This window comes from Microtus ochrogaster, linkage group LG1 (assembly GCF_000317375.1).
Source record: "Microtus ochrogaster isolate Prairie Vole_2 linkage group LG1, MicOch1.0, whole genome shotgun sequence".
In the NCBI taxonomy this organism is placed as follows: Eukaryota; Metazoa; Chordata; class Mammalia; order Rodentia; family Cricetidae; genus Microtus; species Microtus ochrogaster.
In genome coordinates, this window is record NC_022027.1 from 43,657,450 (window position 1) to 43,681,602 (window position 24,153).

The 24,153-nt window shown below is 41.6% G+C and overlaps 1 protein-coding gene across 1 annotated transcript; it reads left to right on the forward strand.

Moving 5' to 3' along the window:
* The first annotated feature begins 1,913 nt into the window (after positions 1-1,913).
* Positions 1,914-18,772, forward strand: Afp (alpha fetoprotein). The gene is made up of 15 exons (XM_005359473.1): positions 1,914-2,105; positions 2,705-2,756; positions 3,852-3,984; positions 7,100-7,311; positions 7,533-7,665; positions 8,615-8,712; positions 10,152-10,281; positions 10,879-11,093; positions 13,347-13,479; positions 14,045-14,142; positions 14,826-14,964; positions 16,414-16,637; positions 17,657-17,789; positions 18,313-18,367; positions 18,644-18,772. Exons 1-14 carry the CDS (start codon positions 2,021-2,023, stop codon positions 18,355-18,357), a joined length of 1,830 nt encoding a protein of 609 aa, XP_005359530.1. The 5' UTR covers positions 1,914-2,020; the 3' UTR covers positions 18,358-18,367; positions 18,644-18,772.
* Positions 18,773-24,153: the final 5,381 nt, after the last annotated feature.

Genomic DNA, 24,153 nt, shown 5'->3' on the forward strand with positions numbered 1-24,153 from the left:
TGCCATCTCCCTGTGCCAAAAGGCTGGACAAGGAAAGTCTGCCATTCTGAGAGGGGTCACAAGCTGGGCCTGTGTCTGAGATCAGATTCCTCTCGGGATGAAACACAAGGTGGTCTGACTGTGGGAAGTGAAAACATAAGTAAGTGGAGCAGCGCAAGAAGCTCAAAAATCAGCACTGTTGTGGTGTGATGAATGTCTCCATCTGAACTGCTGTTGGTGAGTTAAGGCTTTGTAAAGTGAATTAGGTCACTCGATATATTATGAACAGTCTAAAACATACTCAGCCGACTTGATTTATTACCATTTTATTCAATGAGGAGGGAAGGAAAGAGAAAGAAAGAAAAGGAGAGGGAGGAAGGGAGGGAGGAGACACACACACACACACACACACACACACACACACACACACACATGGGGCGGGGGAGTCTCAGTCACTTGCAATCTAGAAAGCTAATGCTTAGGCGCCATGACATTCCATTGCTGTGTTTTAGTCTATTTATTTTGAGTAGAGTAAGGAGAACAGGTATGTCCTAAGAAAGATGTCATACCGTGTATTTGTTTTTCCTGCTTTCTATTAGTGATACATTACGAGAATCTTTCTATTGCATTAAATATTGCTCCACAAAATTGGTTCGATAGCTGCCTTTCTCTCCATTTTATGAATGTACTATATTCATTTTCTCATACAGATCATTTGTTTCTGTAATCATCTTTTCTTTAAAGAACTGCTCATGGACTAGACATATTACTCGATAGTTACTGCACCCCCTGCTCTTCCAGAGGACCTGGGTTTGATTTTTAGTACCCACATGGCAGCTCACAACCATCTGTAACTCCAGTTCCAGGGGATCTAACACCATCTTCTGACCTCCTCAAGCTATAGTCATGCACATGATGCATAGACATACATTCAGTCAAAAACACTCAAGCACATAAAATACATGTTTAAACAATGAATTAAAAAAAATAAAAATTGCAATAAAACTGGTCACATATAAAGTCTTAGAAAGCACTGATGCCTGGATCTTAACTGCACAGGTTCTGACTTGTTAGCCTGAGTTATAGTTTAGGTAATCATGGAGAACTTTTAAGAGTTTCCAGTCACTTTACTGTTTGGAGAAATTAAAAGTTACCACAGGCTCTGTGACGTAGAGGATGAAGGTATGGGAAGAAGCACGCTTAGTATATCAGTGCATATTATTTACTATGGCCATAACCATCTTGAGCTGCTAAGTGGTGATGGGGCTGACCCACTACCTGTGGCATACATAAATACAGAATTGTGGGAGATGGAGCTGACCCACTTACCTGTGACATACATACAGAATTGTGGATGATGGAGCTGACCCACTTACTTGTAACATACATACAGAATTGTGGGTGATGGAGCTGACCCACTTACCTCTGACATACATTGTTCTTTGGTATATTAATTAGAATCAAGGTTTATACTGTAAGTTTTCTGTGTTAAATCATACACAGAACATTAAATAAAATATACATTATTGACAAATGTTTTTTAGTTAAATAATAACACTATAATAAAAATAGACTCATTAATGAAGAGTCTGAATTAAACAATATGTTTAGTGACTAGAGTATGATATGTGTTTTATTATTTTTAAAAGAATGTATTTTGAGTTACATAGTAACTCTTGTATCTTTCCTTTATGGCTATATCAATGTTTTAAACTGAAATAAAAATTATTCTTCAGTGTAGGGGACATTATCTATTTGAACAGGTTAGTGGAGAAGAACATTTGCAGCATCTGCAAGATGTTTTTTTTCTTTTTTCCACTCTGAAGTGGTCTGTGTCCTTGAACATAAGATACAAGTGACCCCTGTGCTGTTAATTATTGGCAAATTGCCCCATCTCAACCTAAGGAAGTAAAGTAACATGTTTGCCAGCCGATGGTTACTAGTTAACAGGCATCACTTAAGAAGGGTATAAAAGGCCGCCAGCAGGACCGCTCCGCATGTTCGGCTTCCACCACTGCCAAGGACGAACAATCCAGCAACCATGAAGTGGAGGGCGTCCATTCTTGTCGTCTTCCTGCTAAGTTTTGCTGACTGCAAAGTGCTGCATAGAAATGAGTTTGGAATAGGTAAGATGCTATATAACTTAGGAGCTATTTTTCTATAACAAAATTCTTCAAAACTCTCACGTTTGCATCTCTTCAGCTGTCTTGATTTGGGCATCATATCTGCTGTTGTGGACAAGGAAAGTATTTAATTGGTGGCTAGATCTGGGCGAAGCATAAATGTAATTCGACCAGAGGCTTAGAAAAACCACAGCAATGTTTAACACAATTAGCTTTTGTGTAGTCCATGCTCAATCATTCTTGATTTATTTATATGTACATATATATGAGAAGACATGAAACCAGGCCACACTCCTCGTTCCTTGAGATTGACTAAAAGCATAGCATTTTTATTCTCGTTAAGGTGACTCTATTCAAAGTATCACTGTGAACACACTAACTGTAGCATAATTATGTCCAAAGGCTACTAAAATAAGCCAATAAGAACGCTGTACTGTTAGGGTGATAAATAGTATCATGTCTGCATTGATCAGTCTGGTTAACTTCGTTTTTTAATCTTCGAGTTTTCCCAAGTGTGAAATCAAGATATCGGGGTTTAAATTCATCAGTGCTTGCTCTCCCAGGTGAGATAATCACTTGTCAAAATCTCTTTTGTTTTCCAGCTTCTACATTAGATTCTTCCCAGTGCTCGACAGAGAAGCATTTACTTAGCCTGTAAGTTTTGCTTGCATTATAGATATGTCATACCAAAAAACAAATTTAGATAATTGAATATTAGTTTTTTTTTTCGGGGGGGCAGGTCTAGACAGGGGTTAGCGTTGGAGCCTGTCCTGAGACTCACTCTGTAGACCTAGCAGGCCTTGAACTCATAGTGATCTGCCTGCCTCTGCTTCCTGAATGCTGGGTTTAAAGGTATGCGCCACCACTACTCGGCTCCAAATATTAGTTTTAAAATTACAAGAGAGAATTGGGCAATTTTAAGGCTTCACTTATGCGGAATATCAAATAGATATACAAAATGTTGAGTTTTGGGGCAATGCCTTGCGTATTAACCATACACTGCCTGGAATTCTATGAAGCAAACCAAATCAGATTTTCAAAACCAAAGATTAATTTCTCAGTAGTCAGTAAGAGCTCTGCATGAGTGCAGAAATCTGTCTTATCAATACCAGTAGGAAGAGACTGCAGCATTCTCTAGGTTGCAAACTGTTTAGTATCAAGTCATAGGAAGTAGAATATGGTTATTTTTGTTATTTGTGGAGGACATTTTATCCCTTTAAATCTTGCTCCATTCTACCCATTTGAAATTTTACAGTAAAAAATTTAAATCTATGTGTTACTGGTGATATTTGCATGCAGAAACCTGGACACACCCCCCTTTGAGTCAAACTGAGACTACCGCAAACTAGGATTGAATTCAGTCATGATGGGAGCACATGTAGCTGGAGGTCTGAAGACTTAATCTTTGCTTAAATTAAGAAAAAGAAAACTGTAAGGACTATAGGTTTTCCCAGTTACCAGTGCATCACAGTGAGCAGTGGTCCAGACAGGACGACATACATTTTCGGGAAATCCGTTTACTTTGACTCGTAAGAGTTACACTTTATTTATGGGTGAGGGTGACAGAAAGAAAAGTGACATTCATTTCTGAGAGGCTAGAACTCCATCTCACATCGATCTTTAGCGGTGGTGGGGGTGGGGTGCCATGTAAAAAGATCAGGATGTAAGCTACGCAGAGAGAAAGCTGTTCTTGGAAGACAAGTGTGACTGTGTCTGGTCTCTAAGCCCCTGCATGTGGTTTGATTTCAGTGCTACCATCATGTTTGCCCAGTTTGTCCCTGATGCCACTATGGATGAAGTAAGCAAAATGACGAGCGACGTGTTGAAGGTGATTAAGAAACCCACAAGCGAAGAGCAGCAAGGAGGGTGTTTAGAAAACCAGGTGAGTGACCTAACCACCACTGAGGCTGTGGAAGAGAAGATGCCCGGAAGATGTGGTTTAGTTATTTGAAAACTGGCTGTGTGGAAGTAGGGTTTGTTTGGTTCTGGAGTCTTGAACAGCTCTGATGCAATGCAAGTGGCTGCTAAAAAGAGCCACCATTACCATGGCAACTCGGCTAAGGTTACGGAGTGAGGTTCTCTTGAATGACTGTGAACACACTCTCTTCTTTGAGCTTTTATATCTACATCATTCAGAGTGTCATTAAGTCCATTTAGAGTTGTCATGGAGATTTATGTTAACTACGAATGGCGGGTCATTTTCTCTTAGGCACACAGTGTTGCTGACATCTTTCTAGGAATTACTGCAAATGCGTTGCTAATAGAAACACTACATGGAAGATGATGTCCACCAATCGGAACATCTGTCCAGTGAGCTAAGAGAACTTGGCTGCAGCTTAACATCAGAATCCCCATCTTATTTATAAATGCTAAATCATCAAGTTATATAACAATCTCTATCTGTTATATAATCAAAATTGTATGTAAAATTTTATTATTATATTATATAACAATAATAATTAAATTAGTTAAATCTCGATAATAATCCTCCAAGGTTGGGGACAGTTTTCCTGGATAGGACACTGAGGCCCAGAGGAGTTATTCCTTTAGGGAACTGCAGTTTGGCAGGACTGGTTTAAATGAGGACTTCTGGCCCCAGAAATAAGGCCCTTAGCAGGCTCCTCCCACTGTTTAGCAGTGCGCAGTGAGTGTGAGGCTCAACAGGTTGTTCGGGTTGTCGGATACATCAAACACATAGGAGCATCAGTGTCTGGTACCCAGGTACGTCAGAGCTTCAGAAGAACAACAGAGTTTAAGTACACAGTCGTCCTGGTGTAGAAATAGTTATTTTTCTTTAGTTTGCTTTTGTATAAAAATGGACTTTATATATTTTTTGAATTATTCAAGTATGGAGCACAATTCCAGGAGCTCTGTCCCAGTGGAGTTGAAGTGGCCAAAATGTTATGTGTCTGGGCACTGTATAAGAGATCTTCTAAAAATGCATATTTTAAGATGTATTCTTTGAGACTTTCTTCCAAAGTATTTTAATCACATTCATGCTTCTTCCGCGTCCTCCAGATTGCCCCTACTGTTATGTCTCTATCTCAGTTTTGTTTCTTTTTCTTAAAAATCCACAGTCTCTTCCAGCATGTGCATGGGCATAGGGCCATCCACGGGCACATGTGCCAAGAGCCACACCCTACAGAAAACCTTTTGTTGTCTTCCCGCAGCCAGTGACTTCCTATAACTCCTCTGCAAAGGATGCGGGAGTTTTGACTAGCTTGGCTTTACGCAGGTCTTGTACAGACAACCACAGCCATCGTAACTTCACGTGGACAATTGCCCTGTTGTTCTGAAAACAGTTTTTCAGAAGTTCTCCTTCAATCTGTGGCTCTTACAATCTTCCTCCCCTTTCCCAATAGACCATGACCCTTGAGGGTAGAGAGTGCCCCCTCTCTATAGGTGTCCCATTTAGGGTTGAACACCCCACAGTCGCTGATTTGCACTTTGATCAGCATGAATCTCTGTATTAATCGGCAGCTCCTGCAATAGGAGCTTCAGGGATGCAGGCTGAGGGCTGCACTAGGCTCTGGCTATCGTGATGAGTGTTTAGAAGGCAGTCTGATACTATGTCCATCCAGTCAAATAAATGGATGTAGATTTTCTCTTAGGGCTTATGAAATACTCAACTGTGGATTCATGGCTCAATTTACAGTGCCAGGTATGAACTCCACACTGTGAGAGCTGGCCTGAAATCCAATCAGAGCACCGTGGCCCACCCTTGGGAATCTATGCCTGTGTTGCACCAAAGGATATATGATAGCCAGGCTAATTGTTACTGTACAGTTAACAACTGTACAGTTTGCACGGGATAAGACTATAGGTTAGATGATCTTTCAACCCCAGAAGCTTGCACGGAAACTGCTGGCATTATGAAATCTAGCCAGTAAGATGACAACTTCAGATGCTTCCTAAAACGCTAAGATGCACGAGTTGCTAATATTCCTTGGTTTGCATATTTGGTTTTGTCTTTCTCTGTTAGTCAGTTAAAAACGTGTATATGAATTATGCCCAAACACCTCGTATCACAACTTTTTATTAAATTAGAGTTCAGGATAACGTTACAGATTGGGTGCTTTGACCCTGCAAATTCAAGATGTTTCTCTAAAAGGGTGGATTGAAACCAGCATGGTGGGACACTTCTGTAATCTCAGGGCTCAGAAGGCGGGGGCAAGGGAATCCGAGTTTGAGGCCAGTCTAGTTTACATAGGGAGTTTCAGGCAGCCAGGACCACATCACGAAGAGAAACTATCCTAGCCAAGCAGAGAACATCAATAATCAAAGGGGAATATTGAGAATTAGAGTCTTAAGTAAGACTGTCAAGATTTTAAGAATGTTAGTAATCATAATAGTTAAAGATTTTCCTAAAATGAATGAAACATGCGTTTTTAGAGACTTTCTTTAGAGTACCAGTCTTGTCTAATCTCTGTGAATTTAGGCACTAAGGACAAAAGCATCTTAAAGACCTTGCAGCTACATCTGTAATTATGACTAATGAAGGGCGGTCCTATCTTTACTCCACTTTGAGGTCATTCCTATTTGTAACTGGAAATAATGTCCAATTTTAGACTATTGTCCTGTTGCTAGAAGACCAAAGGGAATGAGCAGCTATAAAACAATGAGGAAAGATTTTATTTTCTGGTGGCTAAATTTTTCATGAAATAAGAGAGTAAAATCACTTAATTTAAAACCAAGAAAGGAAAGATAAAAGATCGCATGCCCCCCCTTTCCTTTAACATAAAATAGCTATGTCTCACGGTCACATGTGCTACCTAAGGATGTAAGTTAGAAGCCCTTCACCCTCAAAGCTACCAAAGAAAGTGATCACTTCAGATCAAGAGGAAACCTCTTGAACATGTATGTGCAGGGGACTTTCTTAATTTACTGGTTTCATTTCGGATACACATCTGTTCCAGTGGAGTTCATGGCTTTTCATAAAAAAACAAAAACAAAAACAAAAAAAAAAACCCAAAAAACAAAAGACTTTCTTTTCCCAGATGCCTGCATTTCTGGACGAAATTTGCCACGAGAAGGAACTCTCTGACAAGTATGGATTCGCAGACTGTTGCAGCCAAAGCGGGGAGGGAAGACATCAGTGTCTGCTTGCCCGCAAGAAGACGGCTTCCGCCTCTGTCTTGCCCTTTAACTTCCCAGAAGCCGCTGAGAGTTGCAAGGCATACCAAGAAAACAGGGAGCTGTTCATGAACAGGTAAGGACCCTCCACAGGGCAGTCCGTGTTTCTGCCTTCTACAAGGGTACTCCAGAGTGTGTAGAACTCGTGAATAATAGCCAGGGCTCCTGTTAAATACAGGCCGTGCGATGCAGGACAGACCACAAGCAGACCCAGCCTCCGGAGACGTTATCTCTTTCCCAGAGATAGTTGCCCTTCCATTCATGTTAGTAGATTTTCACGTGCTGTCACCTCCACAGGGTCGTCTATGAAGTGTCAAGAAGGTACCCCTTCCTGTATGCGCCTGCCATTCTTTCCTTGGCTGCTCAGTACGACAAGGCCGTCCCAGTATGCTGCAAAGCTGAGAACCCGGAGGAATGCTTCCAGACAAAGGTGGTAACTCTGTGCAGCTCTGTGAACCTAGATGAGGTCTAGCTATGACTCGGGAAAGCAGAGTTAAAAGTGGAAATATGGCTCTTGTGGAGAATATCGTCTTCAGAGAGTGTGCCATTCTTTTCCATCCTACTGAATATCTTTCTCATTATCAATGAAATCTCCTTTTATATTTATAGTTAAAGTCAGGAACAATATCCCTAATGGTAAGGCACAAGTGTAGGCCAAAGTAAAAATGTGAGTACTTTGCGGCTCCATGAATCAGCATGTACTGAATCTTTAAAGAAACTGGAAGTAATAGCAATCTACACGGAAGATGGAGCTGTGTCTCTTCTGCAGGGCAGAACAATGACATGCTCCCTATAGCTTCTTATAAAAACATGAAACAATATTCATACACAATCAATAACCCCATGGATAACTGACATCACACTACAAGTTCAACCAGAGTTAAAGAAGCTGAACATTGGTGGTGGTGTTCATACATCAGCGAAAGGGAGCCTATTTCAGCTTCTGGTTTTTGCTTGCTTGCTTTCTTTTGCTTTTTGAGACAGTCTTGTTATATAGCCCCAATTGGGCCCAGATTCCTAAGAATCACACGACTTTCCTCAATACGGATTGTGATGCAATCTTGTTTTTTTAATGGAGCAGGAGTCAGCAGGCTTCTTGCCTGGAGGCTGGAAAGGCACAGCTGTCCATATGGTCCCAGTATCAAAACGATGATGTTTTGTTTTGAAGTATTTTAAATAAATCTCAGCCATATATACATAAGCATTCATCTAAAAGTCATTAAGAAGTAATGTATTTAAATGTCTGGTGATTCTAAGTTTAGTAAGAAAAAAATTCCTCCATGCACTTTCATGTGTTGCCTGAATTCACTGCTTTTTTGATTCTTGGAAAGAATACATGCGCTTTCTCTTTTTAAACACTTCACCTCTTCTGCATCTAGAGAGCATCAATTGCCAAGGAACTAAGAGAAGGAAGCTTGCTGAATGAGCATGTGTGTGCAGTAATAAAGAAGTTTGGATCCCGCAATCTCCAGGCCACGTAAGTTTAAGCTTCTATGGAGGCAATCAGGTGCTGTAGAGTTGTGTTCATTTTTCCCAATGTCACTCTTGCAGAGTAAAGTCCCCTTTGGTGAGGTAGACTGACTACAGTCATGAAATCTCAGGATCAGAAGGAAGTCAGAAGATCAGTTGGCCATTGATTACAAAAGCCTCACTGGCATGATATTTGAGAGAGAACTTTAAGGTTTATATTGTTTGCCTGTTCTAGACACGTCAGTCTCCGACTGCAATCAAACTATATCACCTCCTTAGACCATACTTTCCTAGCTCTTCTAAAAAGCAGGTCAACCCTCATGGAGGGGCATCGCAGACTTATTGCCTAACAAGAAATTCTTCATGTTCACAGTGTCTCCTAATCTGCTCCGTTGTCAAGTGTTGCTTCTCATTAAAATTTTTCCTTTGAGGCAACAGCTTTAGAACCCGGCAATGGCAGGTGAAAAGAGCGTTCTGAATGACGCGAGCCATGAGTATTGTGCGCAGCTGAGACTCAATAGGTGTGTTCAGTCTTGCAGTGAGCTCCAAAGACTGGCCGGCACTTCCTGGAAGAGGCCAGACTTACCCTTCAATTACCTCCCAATTCTGCTAGAAAGTTAGCGGTCAATTCATGAAGTACTTTAAAAATCCACAGTAGGAGTAAAATAGAAATGAAGAAACAAGTACAGCAGCGGCATGACGTATCTATCAGCAATAAAAGCCGCACGCTCCCCGGCTACCGCCCCGCTCCCTCTTCATCCGCTGCAATGACTTAAGGAAGCCGGACTTTGGAGCGGATCGCCCTTTGCATGAACGGAGTCCCTAGATGGAGGCAGCTTTATTTTAAACTGTCCTTCTGCCTTGAGCTGCTGGCTTGTCTCCAACAATGAGCCTTCTCCACTTCTTTCCTTTCACTGATTTGTGCATCTGCACTTCTCCCTGGTTTCTCACAAGTATTTATTTCTATGGAATGAAAAGCAAGTGTTATTTTCCAAGACTTTCTGCCCCTTCATCAGTTATTCTGTCATAAAAATACCTATTTGAGGCAGAATCTGGTAGTCGAGGCTGGACTCGAGTTCCCCATTCTCCTACCTCCACTTCCTGCCTGCTGAAATTAGAGACAAATGCCACCATGTGTGCCACAAGGGCACCGAATGCTCGGGTCAGGGAAGAACAAACAAGGACACCACGGATCTTGAGTCCCTAGAAAATCTTTGCAATGCTGTAAATTCCTTCCCAATCATTTGGGCACCTAGCCCACAATCTACAGAGCTTCCACCTAGAGAGGTGGGGCCAAAGCTGATAAGACCTAAGACATATTTCTTGTAAAATAAGGCATCTCAGATCTTTCCCCCTTGGCGGTTCACTCAACAGATACTCTATAGAAAATGCAATTTTATTCTGATGGATAAACAAGATGATTTAAAAAAAATCTTCCTCTCCCAGAACCATTATTAAGATGAGTCAGAAGTTCCCCAAGGCGAATTTTACTGAGATTGAGAAGCTGGTCCTGGATGTGGCTCACATTCACGAGGAGTGCTGTCTAGGAAACGCGCTGGAGTGCCTGCAGGATGGGGTAGGAGTCTCTCTTTTCCTATGAGATGGTTTCTGTCACCTCTCTTTTCACTTCAGCTCATTCTAAATGAAGGCCACCTGAGCCAGGCAGGTCACAAGGCCCGTGGCTCAGTGAAGTTACAGATTTTCTCTCCAGGAGCCGGTTCGTTGTCTAGAGACTGCCCTCTGGAGGTCAGAGTGGCTCACTGCATATCTTTCTGATCAAGACGGAAGGGAGAGCTAGCAAGGGTAGAATGCCTGCAAATTTTGTCCACTGGAAAATTTCAGTACCAATAAAAAGGTGTTATCTGGTTTGAGCAGCACTTTTCCTTTTTTTCTTGGAGACTTTTTTTCTGCTAAAATAGAAAGTAGGACATAGATAAAAACTATGGGAAGAGGTCTGCTATAAATTGGAAAGCGATGAGGGAAAGCAAGATTGAGCAGAATACAAGGGGAGAAGAGAGAGGGGTTAAAGACAGAAAGAGACGAAGCAAAAGCCCGTATTGACCCTTGGTTTTTCCTCCACCTCTCTATCTCTTCTCCCACTTCCTTTCAAGCTTCAAGTGTCTACCTCAAAGGATAAATCTTTGAGTCTTATGTTGTGTTATGCCCATTTCAGGAAAAAATCATGTCATATATATGCTCTCAAAAAGATATTCTGTCAAGCAAAACAGCAGAATGCTGCAAATTGCCCACACTGGAACTTGGCTATTGCATAATTCATGCAGAAAATGACGACAAACCTGAAGGGTTGTCTCCAAACCTAAATGAGGTTTTGGGAGATAGAAATTTTGGCCAATTTTCTTCAGAGGAAAAAATCATGTACATGGCAAGGTAACATTCCCTGTAAATGTGTGTTCACAATGATCAAGACCATCGTGTGATTGGAAGCTTTGTTGTGTGAGAATGGGGGATGGTGGCTATAGGTTTTGAGCTCCATTGAAGCTGTCTGTCTAGATGCGGTGAACCCAAGGGTTCACAACCACAGAGCTAGAGACTAGAGAGTGAGATCTGTGGTAGAGAGACCAGACTTCCACAATGACCACTATTATTTGGCTTGCTTATGAATCTAAATATTGTTTTATATTTTCTCTGAAATGAGGAATGACATTCTATATAAGTATCTCATATGATAGCCACCATGAACTTATAAAGATAATCTAGATATTTCTGTAATAAGGAAAGCTTAGACTGTCAAGGTGGCATAGAGAGTGATAAGAGCTTGCTACACAAGCCTGACCACCTGAGTTTAAACCAAGGGAATTGGGATGATTGGACCAATTTCCCAAAGGGCTACTTGACAATGCTCGCATGCTATGGCATATGTGTTCCTTCTCCAGAACTAATAGATAAAGAAAATTAAATTTAAAAACAAGAAGAGCTCAAGACTCACGAATAGAGTCTCTTGCTATAAATGCTTTTAAGAACCGTTCCCCTAGCCTAGGCAGTTTGGATGCTCAACTTGCTAGACCTGGATGGAGGTGGGGATTCCTTGGACTTCCAACAGGACAGGGAACCCTGATTGCTTTTTGGGCTGAGGGGGGGACTTAACTGGGGGAGGGGGAGGGAAATGGGAGGCGGTGGCGGGGAAGAGACGGAAATCTTTAATAAATAAATAAAAAAAAGAACCGTTCCCCTATATATAACTCAACAGCTAGAGCCAGATATAAGGCCTTTCACTGTAGCAGGTTGCTTGCTATTTATTGGCTTTTTAAGCCAATGAAAATGTGTTTAGCAATACTTGCACAATGGTAATTTTTGTAGTATAATCAATAGGCACATACTCATTCTATTCGCTAACAGTCAAGTTAATACCTTTTCCTTCATTGTGTGTACCAGTGGATGCTGTTAGAAGAGGGATTCGTGCAGCTATTAGGACATTAAACTTAATGATGTCCCAGGGCCTTTCTCAATTTAAGAGCCTGGTTCTAATGCAACAATGAAAACGATGGCTCAATTTTCTTCCCAGTCTTCCCAGAAGACATAGCTCTTTTGTTGTGTCAAAATCAGGTAGTCATCATTTGTACTGCTAAATAAGATTGTGAAAACCAAAACAAAGACTAGGTTTAGGAGACACATCTAGAATTTTTTTTTGTTGGTATAAGTAAACGCTACCAATATCTATAATTCTGGAGCACAATTTATACTAAAGAGCTATCCTTAGGTTTATATATGCATACCGATCTAAAAAAGTTAGTAATTTTCTTCATAGAAACAGGCCTTCAGTGGCAAAGAAATTTCAGTGGAAATCTCAGCTAAGCGGGATCTTCCTCCAAGGTCTTGCCCTTCTTCCACGATCCTCTGCCGCTGGATCACTTACCCAAAGGAAGTGTGCTTGACCACAAGCCGAATTAGTGACCAGGCCTCTTTGGGTGCCAGCCCTCTTCCTGCCCTCCATCTCTCTTGACTTTTTCTCCACTGATTTATCCCTACCGAAGATGGATGATCCAGTTAAGCTTGCTTCTGCCTCCGTATAGCAAACACTTGCGGGAGGAGAGGTATTTTTCTCTTTCAGGTGTTAGTTCTTCACTGTTAAGAGCGATTTTAACATCCAGGACAGTCTGGAAAACGTACCTGTTGAATGAATGATTATAAATCGCACGGCTAAAAAGCCAAAGTGGGATGAGAAACAAAACGAAATAGCGTTATTTGCAACATTCTTCTTTAATTAAAAAATCATTTCACATACATGCATACATAGTTTTAGACCTACCTATGAGAAAATAGGCACTGTTTACCTGACTCTGGCTTATTCACTTAACCTAATGATCGCCAGTTCTATTGTCTGGAAAATGTCATGATTTCATGAAAGGACATTTTACAGGGTGATTTAATGGAATATATATATATATATATATATATATATACATACATATATATACACACACACACACATATATATATAGACTGCACTAATAGTTTTGCTGTTCATAGAATTCAAATTATGTTTGTTTTTTTTTCTGCTCCACTTGTTATTTGAGTTTTTAATGTGCTCTGCTCTAACTACTATATTGGAATACTTAGGGAATGAACAGTGTAACTTTTGCCTTAGTTCCAAAACCATGATATTTTTCCTACATATTTCAGGTTTATTTATGAATATTCAAGAAGAAACACCATGCTTGCCGTCTCAGTCATCCTAAGAATTGCTAAAGCATTCCAGGAGATAATGGAGAAGTGTTCCCAGGCTGAAGATTCGCCTGCATGCCAGAACAATGGGGTAAACTAGCTCTAGAACTTAGGGAAATACTGTTTGTGAACCGGTGAGATGACTCATGGCTCAGCAGGTAAATGTACCTGCTCTGTGAGCCTGGGTAACGGAGTTGGGGCACTGAGACCACAGAGGAAGGAAAGGAAATCTGCTTCACAAAGTTGGAGTGGCTACTGCACGTGCTCTTTGGCAAAGCTCCTCACCGAATAATAAAGCATAAACTATTTTATTAGAATAATTAAAATAGAATTAGTTTTATTAACTAGCAATTAGCTAGTTATAAACTAGTAATCTAACCACTAAGTAATTATGCTAGCCACTAACCAATGGCTTATATAAGAAAAAAAAAAAGTTAGTCGAAAGCTCTATGGTAAGTAGAATAGAGAGAATATTCATTATTTGACAGCTCAGAGAAGACAAAAATCTTATACGGAAACTGCAATCCTCTATCCAGTGGTTATATTCTCTAGAGGTCATCTATTCTAATTCTCATAAAAGGTCACACTCTATCATCTTTAATGCTTGTGTGTCTGGGAGGGGAGAGAAATGCATGTGACTTTGTCTGCATTTTTAGGAAGAAGAGCTTGAGAAGCACATCCAGGAAAGCCACGCACTGGCTAAGCAGAGCTGTGCTGCCTTCCAGAAGATGGGGCCCTACTACTTACAAAATGAGTACGGTTTTTCTAGTGTTTTCAGTGATTTAAATTTTTTTTTTTTTATTTTCGAGACAGGGTTTCTCTGTAGTTTTTTGGTGCCTGTCCTGGAACTAGCTCTTGTAGACCAGGCTGGCCTCGAACTCACAGAGATCCGCCTGCCTCTGCCTCCCGAGTGCTGGGGTTAAAGGCGTGCGCCACCACTGCCCGGCTCTTAAAATTATTAATAGGTGAGGGGAACATGAATTGACATTCTTAAGCCACTGCTGCTCTCACTTCATCCAACGTTGGATAGAAGTCAGCATAAATTCAATTACGTGATTCCTCCCGGGTTGTTCCCTTTTAATTGACAAGAACACCTGTGCAGTCTGAGCTGTTGAATCGGCCGCGGGTTCCCCAAACCCTGCAGCTTTTTGCAGGAGAGGTGTCTGTTCCTTCCTTGGCTCACAGCCGGCCACGGTTCCAACAACCAAAGATCACAGTTGAAATCAAAGTGCTGAGGTTGGGAAGAAAGCAGTCCATCGCGCCATCTGCACCCCATAGGGATGTGTGGGGAGGTCAGGGGTATGAGGGGTGGTTGTCAGAATGGAGACTTCTCCATTGCTGGGCCACAAGCCTCATGTCTTCTGACACCAAAAGTAGGTCCTTGAGGAGGAGTAATGAGCAAAAACTCGTGACGACACTGTCAAAAACCTCTTTCAGGTTCCTCATTGCTTACACAAGGAAAGTCCCTCAGTTGGGCTTAGTGGAGCTGATAGACCTCACGAGGAAGATGGTGGGCATTGCTTCCACGTGCTGCCAGCTCAGTGAGGATAAATGGTCTGCCTGTGGTGAGGGAGCGGTGAGTATTTCCATGCCAGGAGAAATCATGGAAACCTATGTGGAGAAGGCGGCGCTTGGTTTCTTTAGTGAGCCCAGCCAGAGGCAGGTGTGGTCGTGCTGTTTCTCATTGGTTTGCCGTTAACGGGGCTTCCTATCCTAAAACACCTGGTAGAAGTGCGTGCAGTCGCTTTATTCAAGAACATATAACCAAGCTTTATGCATAGGAAGGATAATAGCCAATGTGTTATTCAACTTATTACTTCTTATTCTCTAAAGTCTCACTTTAATATTGAAAGGAAAGGCAAAGCTTTGCTTGTAATAGATTGCAAAAAGGTTGTGTTGTTTTAGCTATACTTAGGCCAGTCTTATCATTACAGTGATATTTGGGGAAGTTTGTTTCCAAGGTAAAGTACAGGAGTAAGACCCGTGTTCTGGATAACAACCCCTTCATCTTCATGTCACATTGAAAGGGGACTTCTGCCACTAAGCTGAGGTGTTTGTGTTTGATATTTGAGAATAAAAATTGTACCATTTTTGTAGGATGACCGTCTTAGACTAGGTAATCTGAATAATTCACATAGTCTTAGCCTGAGAATAGTAAGCACACAATTACGCTAAAAATGATTAAAATTTATAATTAGGTGTTTAAGAGATATCTTAAAAATATGTAAAATAGGAAGAATCTATGTTAAATCTTAAACACACACTTACCCATTTTTTTCTATTAGTTTTGTGTGTGTGTGTGTGTGTGTAGAAAAAAACTGCAAAGGTTGGATTTGTTCTAGTCTTACCTTCAGAAAGTGATTCTTTGCATCAAAACCCAAACTCAAGTTGAAGAGATAGCTTGGACAATTGAAAGTGTGTACTGCTTTAATCCCAGCACTCAGGGGGCAGAGGCAGGCAGAGCTTTGAGTTTGAGGCTAGCCTGGTCTACAGAACAAGTTCCAGGACAGCCAGGGCTACACAGTGAGACCCAGTCTGGAAAAAAAAAACCAAACCAAATCAAAACAAAAAAGTGTGTACTCTTCTTGTAGAGGACCCAATTTTGATTCTCAGCACCTACTGAAAATGGCTCTCAAACACCTTTTCCTCCAGATCCAGAGATTTGGTGCCTCTGCCTTCCACAGGCACCCACACTCAACTGCATTTACCACCCCTAAGTCGGATAATTAGAAATAAAATAAATATTTAAATAAAAGCAAAACTCAACCAGATACACAGAGAAAAAGACTTACCCATTGATTTGTACACATCAAGATAGAGATATTTTTTTGAAAGTCTGTATGCAGCTAGAAGCATATTTTGGACAGTCACATGGCTTTCATCCATGTCACAGGTGTTAGCATCTGCTACCACATAAGTAAGGTCCTGGACATTGGGTGTCACTGCATGAGATTTCTGGAAACGGGAGTCAGCTTGGTAGCTCATTTCATTTCCCTGCTTTGTGCTTTTTCCTTCTCCCAACCAGGCCGACCTTTTCATTGGACACTTGTGTATAAGACACGAAGCAAACCCTTTGAACCCCGGTATCGGCCACTGCTGCAACTCCTCCTATTCCAACAGGAGGCCATGCCTCACTAGCTTGGTGAGGGATGAAAGCTACGTCCCTCCACCATTTTCTGCTGACAAATTCACCTTGAGCAAGGATCTGTGCCAAGCTCAGGGCAAAGCCCTGCAGACCATGAAACAAGAGTAAGACATTTTTATTTTTCCACCATGGAGCTTGACATTTCACGGGTTCACTAGACCATAAATGCACTAAAGAATCTCTTTAAAATTAGTTCTGTTTCAGAGTTCATACAGCCTTGTGGGCGAAGTTGGTTTGGGGAAATCCACTAAGGCAGAGAATTTTCTGTTTATAAAACATTGTCTCTGTCATAACAATTGTGACATATTTTGGGTAGAAGGAAAATGGATGGTCTATTCTGGTCTATTCTGGAAAATCAGGAGATATCTGTGTGAGTCTGTGACTTCCATTCCAGCTATGGGTAATATGTGGTTATAAGCAGGTTAACTATATCTGACCCAACAATATTGTTAAAAAAAGAATAAACACAAATTTCATTCATGACAAGAGACATTCTGTAATGATGGGGATGAAGCCAGTAAAACTTACATTCTTCAAATGCCCATGCATTTTAATTTAAATTTCATAATCACTGACTTCGCACATGGGATTCCTTCCATTTTCCTTCACCCTGGCCAGAGGAGTGTTTCAAAGGTAATCAGAATGGTGCTTCCCCCCACCCCCACCCAAGCCTTCTCTATGGCCTTCGTGACTCTAAGTCCAACATGTAATCAATGCTACGTGAGGAGTGCAGGCAGCCAGGGATCCTTGGGTTAAGGTGTGACAATGGCCGGTGTCAGCATCTAGACATCTGGGCTTGTGTGCATGGATAAACCACACTGTAGAAGAGGGAAAAGAAAAGGATAAAGTAGGTAAGCCAGACAGCGATCACAGCTCACCCCGTAGAAGCATGTAGGATCCTGATATGGTGTTTCATCTCACCTGCACCAGGGGAGGCCAGCACCTTGGCATGTTTTGAGCCTGAGTCTTTCTGATGAGAAATGTGATTGCAAAGTCCAACAATGATGACAATAAGGAGTGATGGCTGAGGGTGGGAGCTCAGAAAACGTTCTACTCAAAACATGTTGGGAAAATGCCAATGTACGACAGACTCTCCTAGATCTCCTTTTGTTTTAAACCCCAGGCTTCTCGTTAACCTTGTGAAGCAAAAGCCCAGCATAACAGAGGAGGAGTATGAGGCTGTCACTACCGATTTCTCTGGCTTCCTGGAGAAGTGCTGCCAAGCCCAGGAGCGGGATGTCTGTTTTGCAGAAGAGGTGTGTGCTTTACTCCCCAAAGTCCTGGCATGGAGTATCCTGCAGTAAAGGATGGAAATAATAGCCTACAATTCTGCAACTTAAATTTAAGTTTTCTTTGAAAATGTTACGAGGTTTAGAATAATAACATTTTTTCTAAGTACTAGGGAGAATTAAAATTTTAAACTATATTAAGAGAACCAGTAATTTTCTAAGAGAGAATGATTTTATATATATACATATACATATATACACATATAAGTATATGTATATTTGTATATGTATATATATAAAATTGATGATAATGTAGACTGTTTCTGAGCTAAAGCTAATCAGTTTTCATGAACTGGATCAAAAGGGTTCACTAGTTAGTGTTATGTAACCGAGACATCAGAAGAAAATGTTTAGGGCATACAGTTGAACTCACGAGGAGCACATTTTTGTACAGCCATGGTAGAAATAAGGAATTGTTTTAGCTGACCTTGTGACTGGCACCATCCCCCATCCCTCTCTCTGAACATTTTTATGTGTTCTTGACTTTCAGGGTCCGAAGTTGATTTCAAGAACTCGTGCTGCTTTGGGAGTTTAAACTCCTTCAGGTAACAACAGTTTCAGACCAGGCTACAGGATGGTGCTAGTTCTCCCAAAATATCAACCCATAGTGATGAGAAACCTAAGAAATACCACTAGTTTTCTTTCAAATGAATGACATATAATAAAACAGGTTTAGTTTTAAAATACTGAAACAAAGGTTGGGAGACTTCAAAGGCTTCAGAGGATGCCGTCCTTAGGACTTCCTACATTCCTATCGGCAAAACATTTTTATCTTCTCTGCCTACTCAGTTAATAACATAAGCTATTTTTATATTTCACAGGGAATTGAGGACCAAATGAGTTGATGGTGAGAGCTTTCTGGCCTCCTTGTCACTGACACTACTTTAATGACATGGTGAAGACTTCATGTGAGACTTCCCTCCCTAAGAAATAAAGACTTCCTAACTGGTTTTCTTCTCTGAGTCTGCTTATTTATGAAAACATAATTTCTTTAGAGAGACCTACACGTCATGGCCTAAAACGGGTCCTATTAAAAGTCACAAGTAGTGGGGTCGTAAAAGATAAAAGCCACCCACAATGGATCTATCAGACTAGAGGCTGGATGCCTTGGTGATCTGAGAAAGCATTCTCAAGATAACCACGGTTAGATGCTGCCTGGCCCCAGTGCTCCTTATATGACTACTTAGGTGTCCTAGTGAAAAATGAAACAGATCATGAGAAATGAAGTTATTATGCTTCCATAGGATACATGAAAATCCAACATGTATTTCTTCTTAATCTTGTTTGCTTCTCTATTCACAAGCATTTTAAAACATGTCCACTGTGCTGCAGTTGAGCGCTGGCTGGCTGGCAGACCCCCGTCTCAGGAAGAGTCACTCTATGGTCGCTGATTCCCTAGTCACTGGTTGCTTTGGTAGAGAGTAAGAGAGAGAATACAAAAGCAATGGCACTAAGCTGTGGCCGTAAAGAGGGGATAACACGCTGCCGAGAGAACCGCAGGGTGGGCGAGATCAGTTTGACAGAGGAAATTGCCACAGTCATTGAAGACGCTGGGCAGATGAGGGTGGGTTCTCTAGTTCCAGCCCTGGCACAGGGCTTTCCACAAAAGAGAAGAACACACCAAATGGACTGGGCATGGCAAAGCAGCGCAGATGGCTCCTGGGAGTATATCCATCACACTTAGAAGCAAACATTACAAAGCAGCACTGATGGCTCCTGGGAGTATATCCATCACACTTAGAAGCAAACATTACAAAGCAGCACTGATGGCTCCTGGGAGTATACCCATTACACTTAGAAGCAAACATTACAAAAGGTATGAATAGGCTGTATACAGAAAACTACAAAACAGTGTTGAGAAAGGTTAAAGAAGTCCTTTAGAAGTAACGAGGTGTGTACTGTTTGGAGGTTGGAAGATGAAATATCAGGGCCAGACTGCTGTATTTTAAGGACTTTATAAACCTACATTAACAAAAATAGAACATTTATGTAAAAGCAGATAAACAGGCCAGTGTGACAGAACTAAGTGGCCAGATATGTCCTCACACAAATATGGATAACTGATCTTTGTAGTGTGACAAGTTAACCACAGGCAAGGGGAAGGTTTTCTAACACATGGCTTTGAAACAACTGGAAATCTGCCCAACATTCTTGGGGAACTAAGAGCTACGCTTTATACCACACACAATGAACTAAAGTGGATCATCATGCAAAATGCAAAATTACAAAACTTAGAAAATATTTTGGTTTGAGAGGCAGACTCATTCTTCTCAAATATGCCACCAAATGTACAATCCATGAAGAAATAAATTGAAAATTTCATTCAACTCTAGAAGACATCATCAACAGAATGAAAACAGATGAATCCGAGATTGGGAGAAAGGCTTTTTCAAGTCAAAGACAAGCAAATCATATGTGACAAAGAGCTTACTTGTATCCAGATGATGTTAACCAACCCTCAAAACTAAAGTGTAGAAGGAGGGCCCATCTTTATTCATTAACCATGAACAACACACAGACAGAAGGACCTCCCACACCACTAAACAAGGAGCAAATAAGTAACACAACACAATAAAAAGGAAAAAGTAACTAACTGAGGTCTTTACCCATGCTGTACCAAGTGGGCATGAGGGCAAAACCAACCAACTAGTTGGTTAACCAACCAACCAAACAAACCAAGAAAACACACCAAACATAAACCATCACTTAAAAGTAAAATGGAGCATGATCACACACCTACTAGAATGGTTGTAATTAAAATATTGACTATATCAATTATCTGCAGGTTTCCGAAAGCTTAGGTCTCACACTTTGCTTATGGGAATGTCAAATGGTTCAACTGTCTGTGAATTTGAATTTAGACACACATACATTATGGTACAGACATTCTGCTCCTTGATATCTACTGCAAAGATGTTTATGTTCACACACACAAAATGCACTCAAATCTTCCAGCTTTATCTGAAATGCCTTAAAATTGAAAGCAACAAAATTGTACAATAGGTGGGCTGGTGAGATGAGCATGGGATATTTGCATTTGTGATGCATGGAAAACTATGACAATTGACATATGAAAGAGCACAACTACCACTCCCAGGAACAATTAATGAAAAGTAAGATAACAGAATGCACATTTTATTATTGCTTTCATATAAAAATAGAGAGAATGTAAATCATTGTATAATGACAGGATGGAGAGACCATGGTTTGTTTGAGGACAGAATAACAAGAGGTTGGAGGGAGGGATTACCAAGGGCCCTGGGGCCATTTTGGAGGTGATGGCTGTATGTCCACCGTCTTGATTGCGATGATGGCTTCACACAAACATTTGTCCCTTTAAATATTTGCAGCTAACTAAGTATCAACTTCAGTGATGCTGATTCGCTAAGTTCACTTAAAATGTTGCAGAGTTTACACTGAATTTTTGTTATCTCTTCTAGACCGGACTTTGTATTCCTAAGAGAGAGAACCTCAACCTGGCTGAATGAGCTCCACCATCCAGCACCAGAACCTACCCCAGGGTCCTCAATGTTCATTTCACAGAGCATGGGGTATTAGCATGCCCACCTAGAAACACAAACACTAACACTAACCCAGCCCAGCTTCAGATGCCGCCCCAAGCCACAGAAGTGAGCTACAGTTGTGACATCTTTGGACAACAGTTTCTGCTCTGGTCTCTTTTAATCAGCCTGACAGGAAAGTCAGACTTCAACCCTTCTGAAGTGCAGAGTACAAAAACAGCCATCCTACTGGGTTTGGCATAGGAGTTGCATCGCTTGGTGTAATATCTGAAGAAGTAACTGTGAGGGAGGGTTATTTTGGCTCACAGTACAAGGACTCAGAATCTATCAGGGCAGGGAAGGTATGGCCAAGGGTTCTCTCTATGGATTAGAAACATTTAGCAGCTACTTGTGACCAGAAACCAGAAATAGGAGCCCAGATAGATGGCCAAACTACAATCCTCATGATATTCTCTGGCAGCCTACATTCTTTATTGCCCATTTTCCAGAGGTTTCACAACCCCACCCCATCACAGACACAAAATGAATGCTACAAGTTAGAGACCAAGTGTTCCAACTTGAGAGCCTGTGGAGACATTTCACACCAGAACAGTAACAAGAGAGAATATAGCCTGTATTCTACTGGATCAGAGATGACTGTAACTGCCAGACAGCAACAGATCTGCTAGGTTGCAGAGCTGACTGATGGTCTCACTAGACAGTGGGGCTCAGCCAGTGGCCCTGCCTGCCCTTACAGTGGCCCAGCCTCAGAAAACCCAGCAGCAAACACTGATTGCTGAGGAAATTGCCAGCTGCCCCCCCCATCCATGCTCCCAGGCTAGCACAAAAAGTGAAGGCCTATTTGTATCCAAGGATACTTGACAGTCTAAGGTAGTGGCATTTTCCTTGATTGCACAGTAACAATGAGGAACACAAGGATTCGGGAAAATTAAGGAATGATTACATCACCAAAGACACAAACAGGGATTCAGTCACTATTGAATTTCCTTAAATAAAAGAAGATCACAAAACCAGAACCTTTACTGTAGTCACAAAAGCTAAGAATGATTGAAAACGTAGTATTTCAGAAAGCCACCAGATCACAAACGAACACAAACAAGAAACGAAGTATTCACAAACCCGCCAGAAAACAGTGAATGAAACAGCAATAGAGTGTTCTTACCTTACAATAATTACCTTCAACGTCAATAGATTACAGTCAACCTAAAAAGTACAGGCGGGATGGCTGGATTTCAAAGGGAGCCAGCTACATGCCGTTTGCAGGACTTACTTCACTTAGGAGAACTCATGGAGACTGGGAACAAAGAGGCGAGAGCAGATACTCCATACAAATGGGACCAAGGGAGTGCAGGGACCACGGTGCTTAGACAAATGAACTCAAGGCAAAAGTGGCCAGAGACAAGAAGGCAATCACGTAGTGAAATAAGAACAAACCACCAAGAGAGGTTTGTTAACTTTCCTGGGGAGACCTCACCCCAGAAAGGGAGCCAGTGACAAACCAAAGCAGGGATTCCGTCAGGAGCCCGGGGAACCCAGTGAGTATACTGTTTAGCGACTGCATGGGTGAAAGATTACTTACTGGAAATGGCAGATCCCAAACAGCTGCGTCATCATGGGCCACCTGCTCTGGGTGATGACCTATGGAAGCTCACATCATGGAGTCCTCTGTGCAGTTTCCACTCCTCCAGAGTGGAGCCCCTCCAGAGAGCACTCACATCTGGGAGAAATCAGAGAGAACTCCTTCTGTATTGATCGACAGTTACACTGTGTCATTATCATAGGTCTATCTATCTTTCTAGTTCTTATTTCATTGCCAAGTTTTCCTGACCAAGTTAATCTATACTCCAAAATGACCCTGGGATTATCATGTACCCCTAGAAGAAAGGGCATATTATATATAACAGGAAAATAAGTCAATTGTGCATATATAATAGCAAATAAATAGGCCTGAGAGGAGGGATGGGCTCAATACAACAATGGAAGGAGATTTCAATTTTTCCTTTTGTTGTAGGAGGCCGCTTGTTCATTTCCCAGCTGCTCAGCCCCAAAATAATCACCCAGAAACCATATTATTTGCAATACTGTTTGGCCAATAGCTTAAGCATATTTCTGGCTATCTCATATCTTAAATGAACCCATCTCCATTAATCCGTGTATTGCTATGAGGCTGTGGCTGACCAGGTAAAGTTCTAACCCACACTGGAACACTGGACTGAGCTCCCAAGGTCCCAATGAGGAGCAGAAGGAGGGAGAAGATGAACAAGGAAGTCAGGACCAGGAGGGGTGCACCCACCCACTGAGACAGTGGAGCTGATCTATTGGGAGCTCACCAAGGCCAGCTGGACTGTGACTGAAAAAGCATTGGATAAACCCAGACTCTCTGAATATGGCGGACAATGAGGGTTGCTGAGAAGCCAAGGACAATGGCACTGGGTTTTGATCCTACTTCAGGTTCTGGCTTTGTGGGAGCCTAGCCAGTCTGGATGTTCACCTTCCTAGATATGGACGGAGGGGGGAGGACCTTGAACTTTCCACAGGGCAGGGAACCTTGGACTGCTCTTTGGGCTGGAGAGGGAGGGGGAGAGGAGTAAGGGGAAGGGGGAGAGGAGTGACAGGAGGGGAAGGGAAGTGGGAGGCTGGGAGGAAAAAAAGAAAAAAAGCCAGAGAATCAGGAGAGAAAAAGGAAGACTAGGAGGCTTTGGAAATAGAAAGAATGGAGAAAAGAATAAATGAAAAAAGAAAATCTGTATATATATAGCACATCTGGATCGCACATCTGGAATGAAACACGTGGAACGAAACATCTGGAT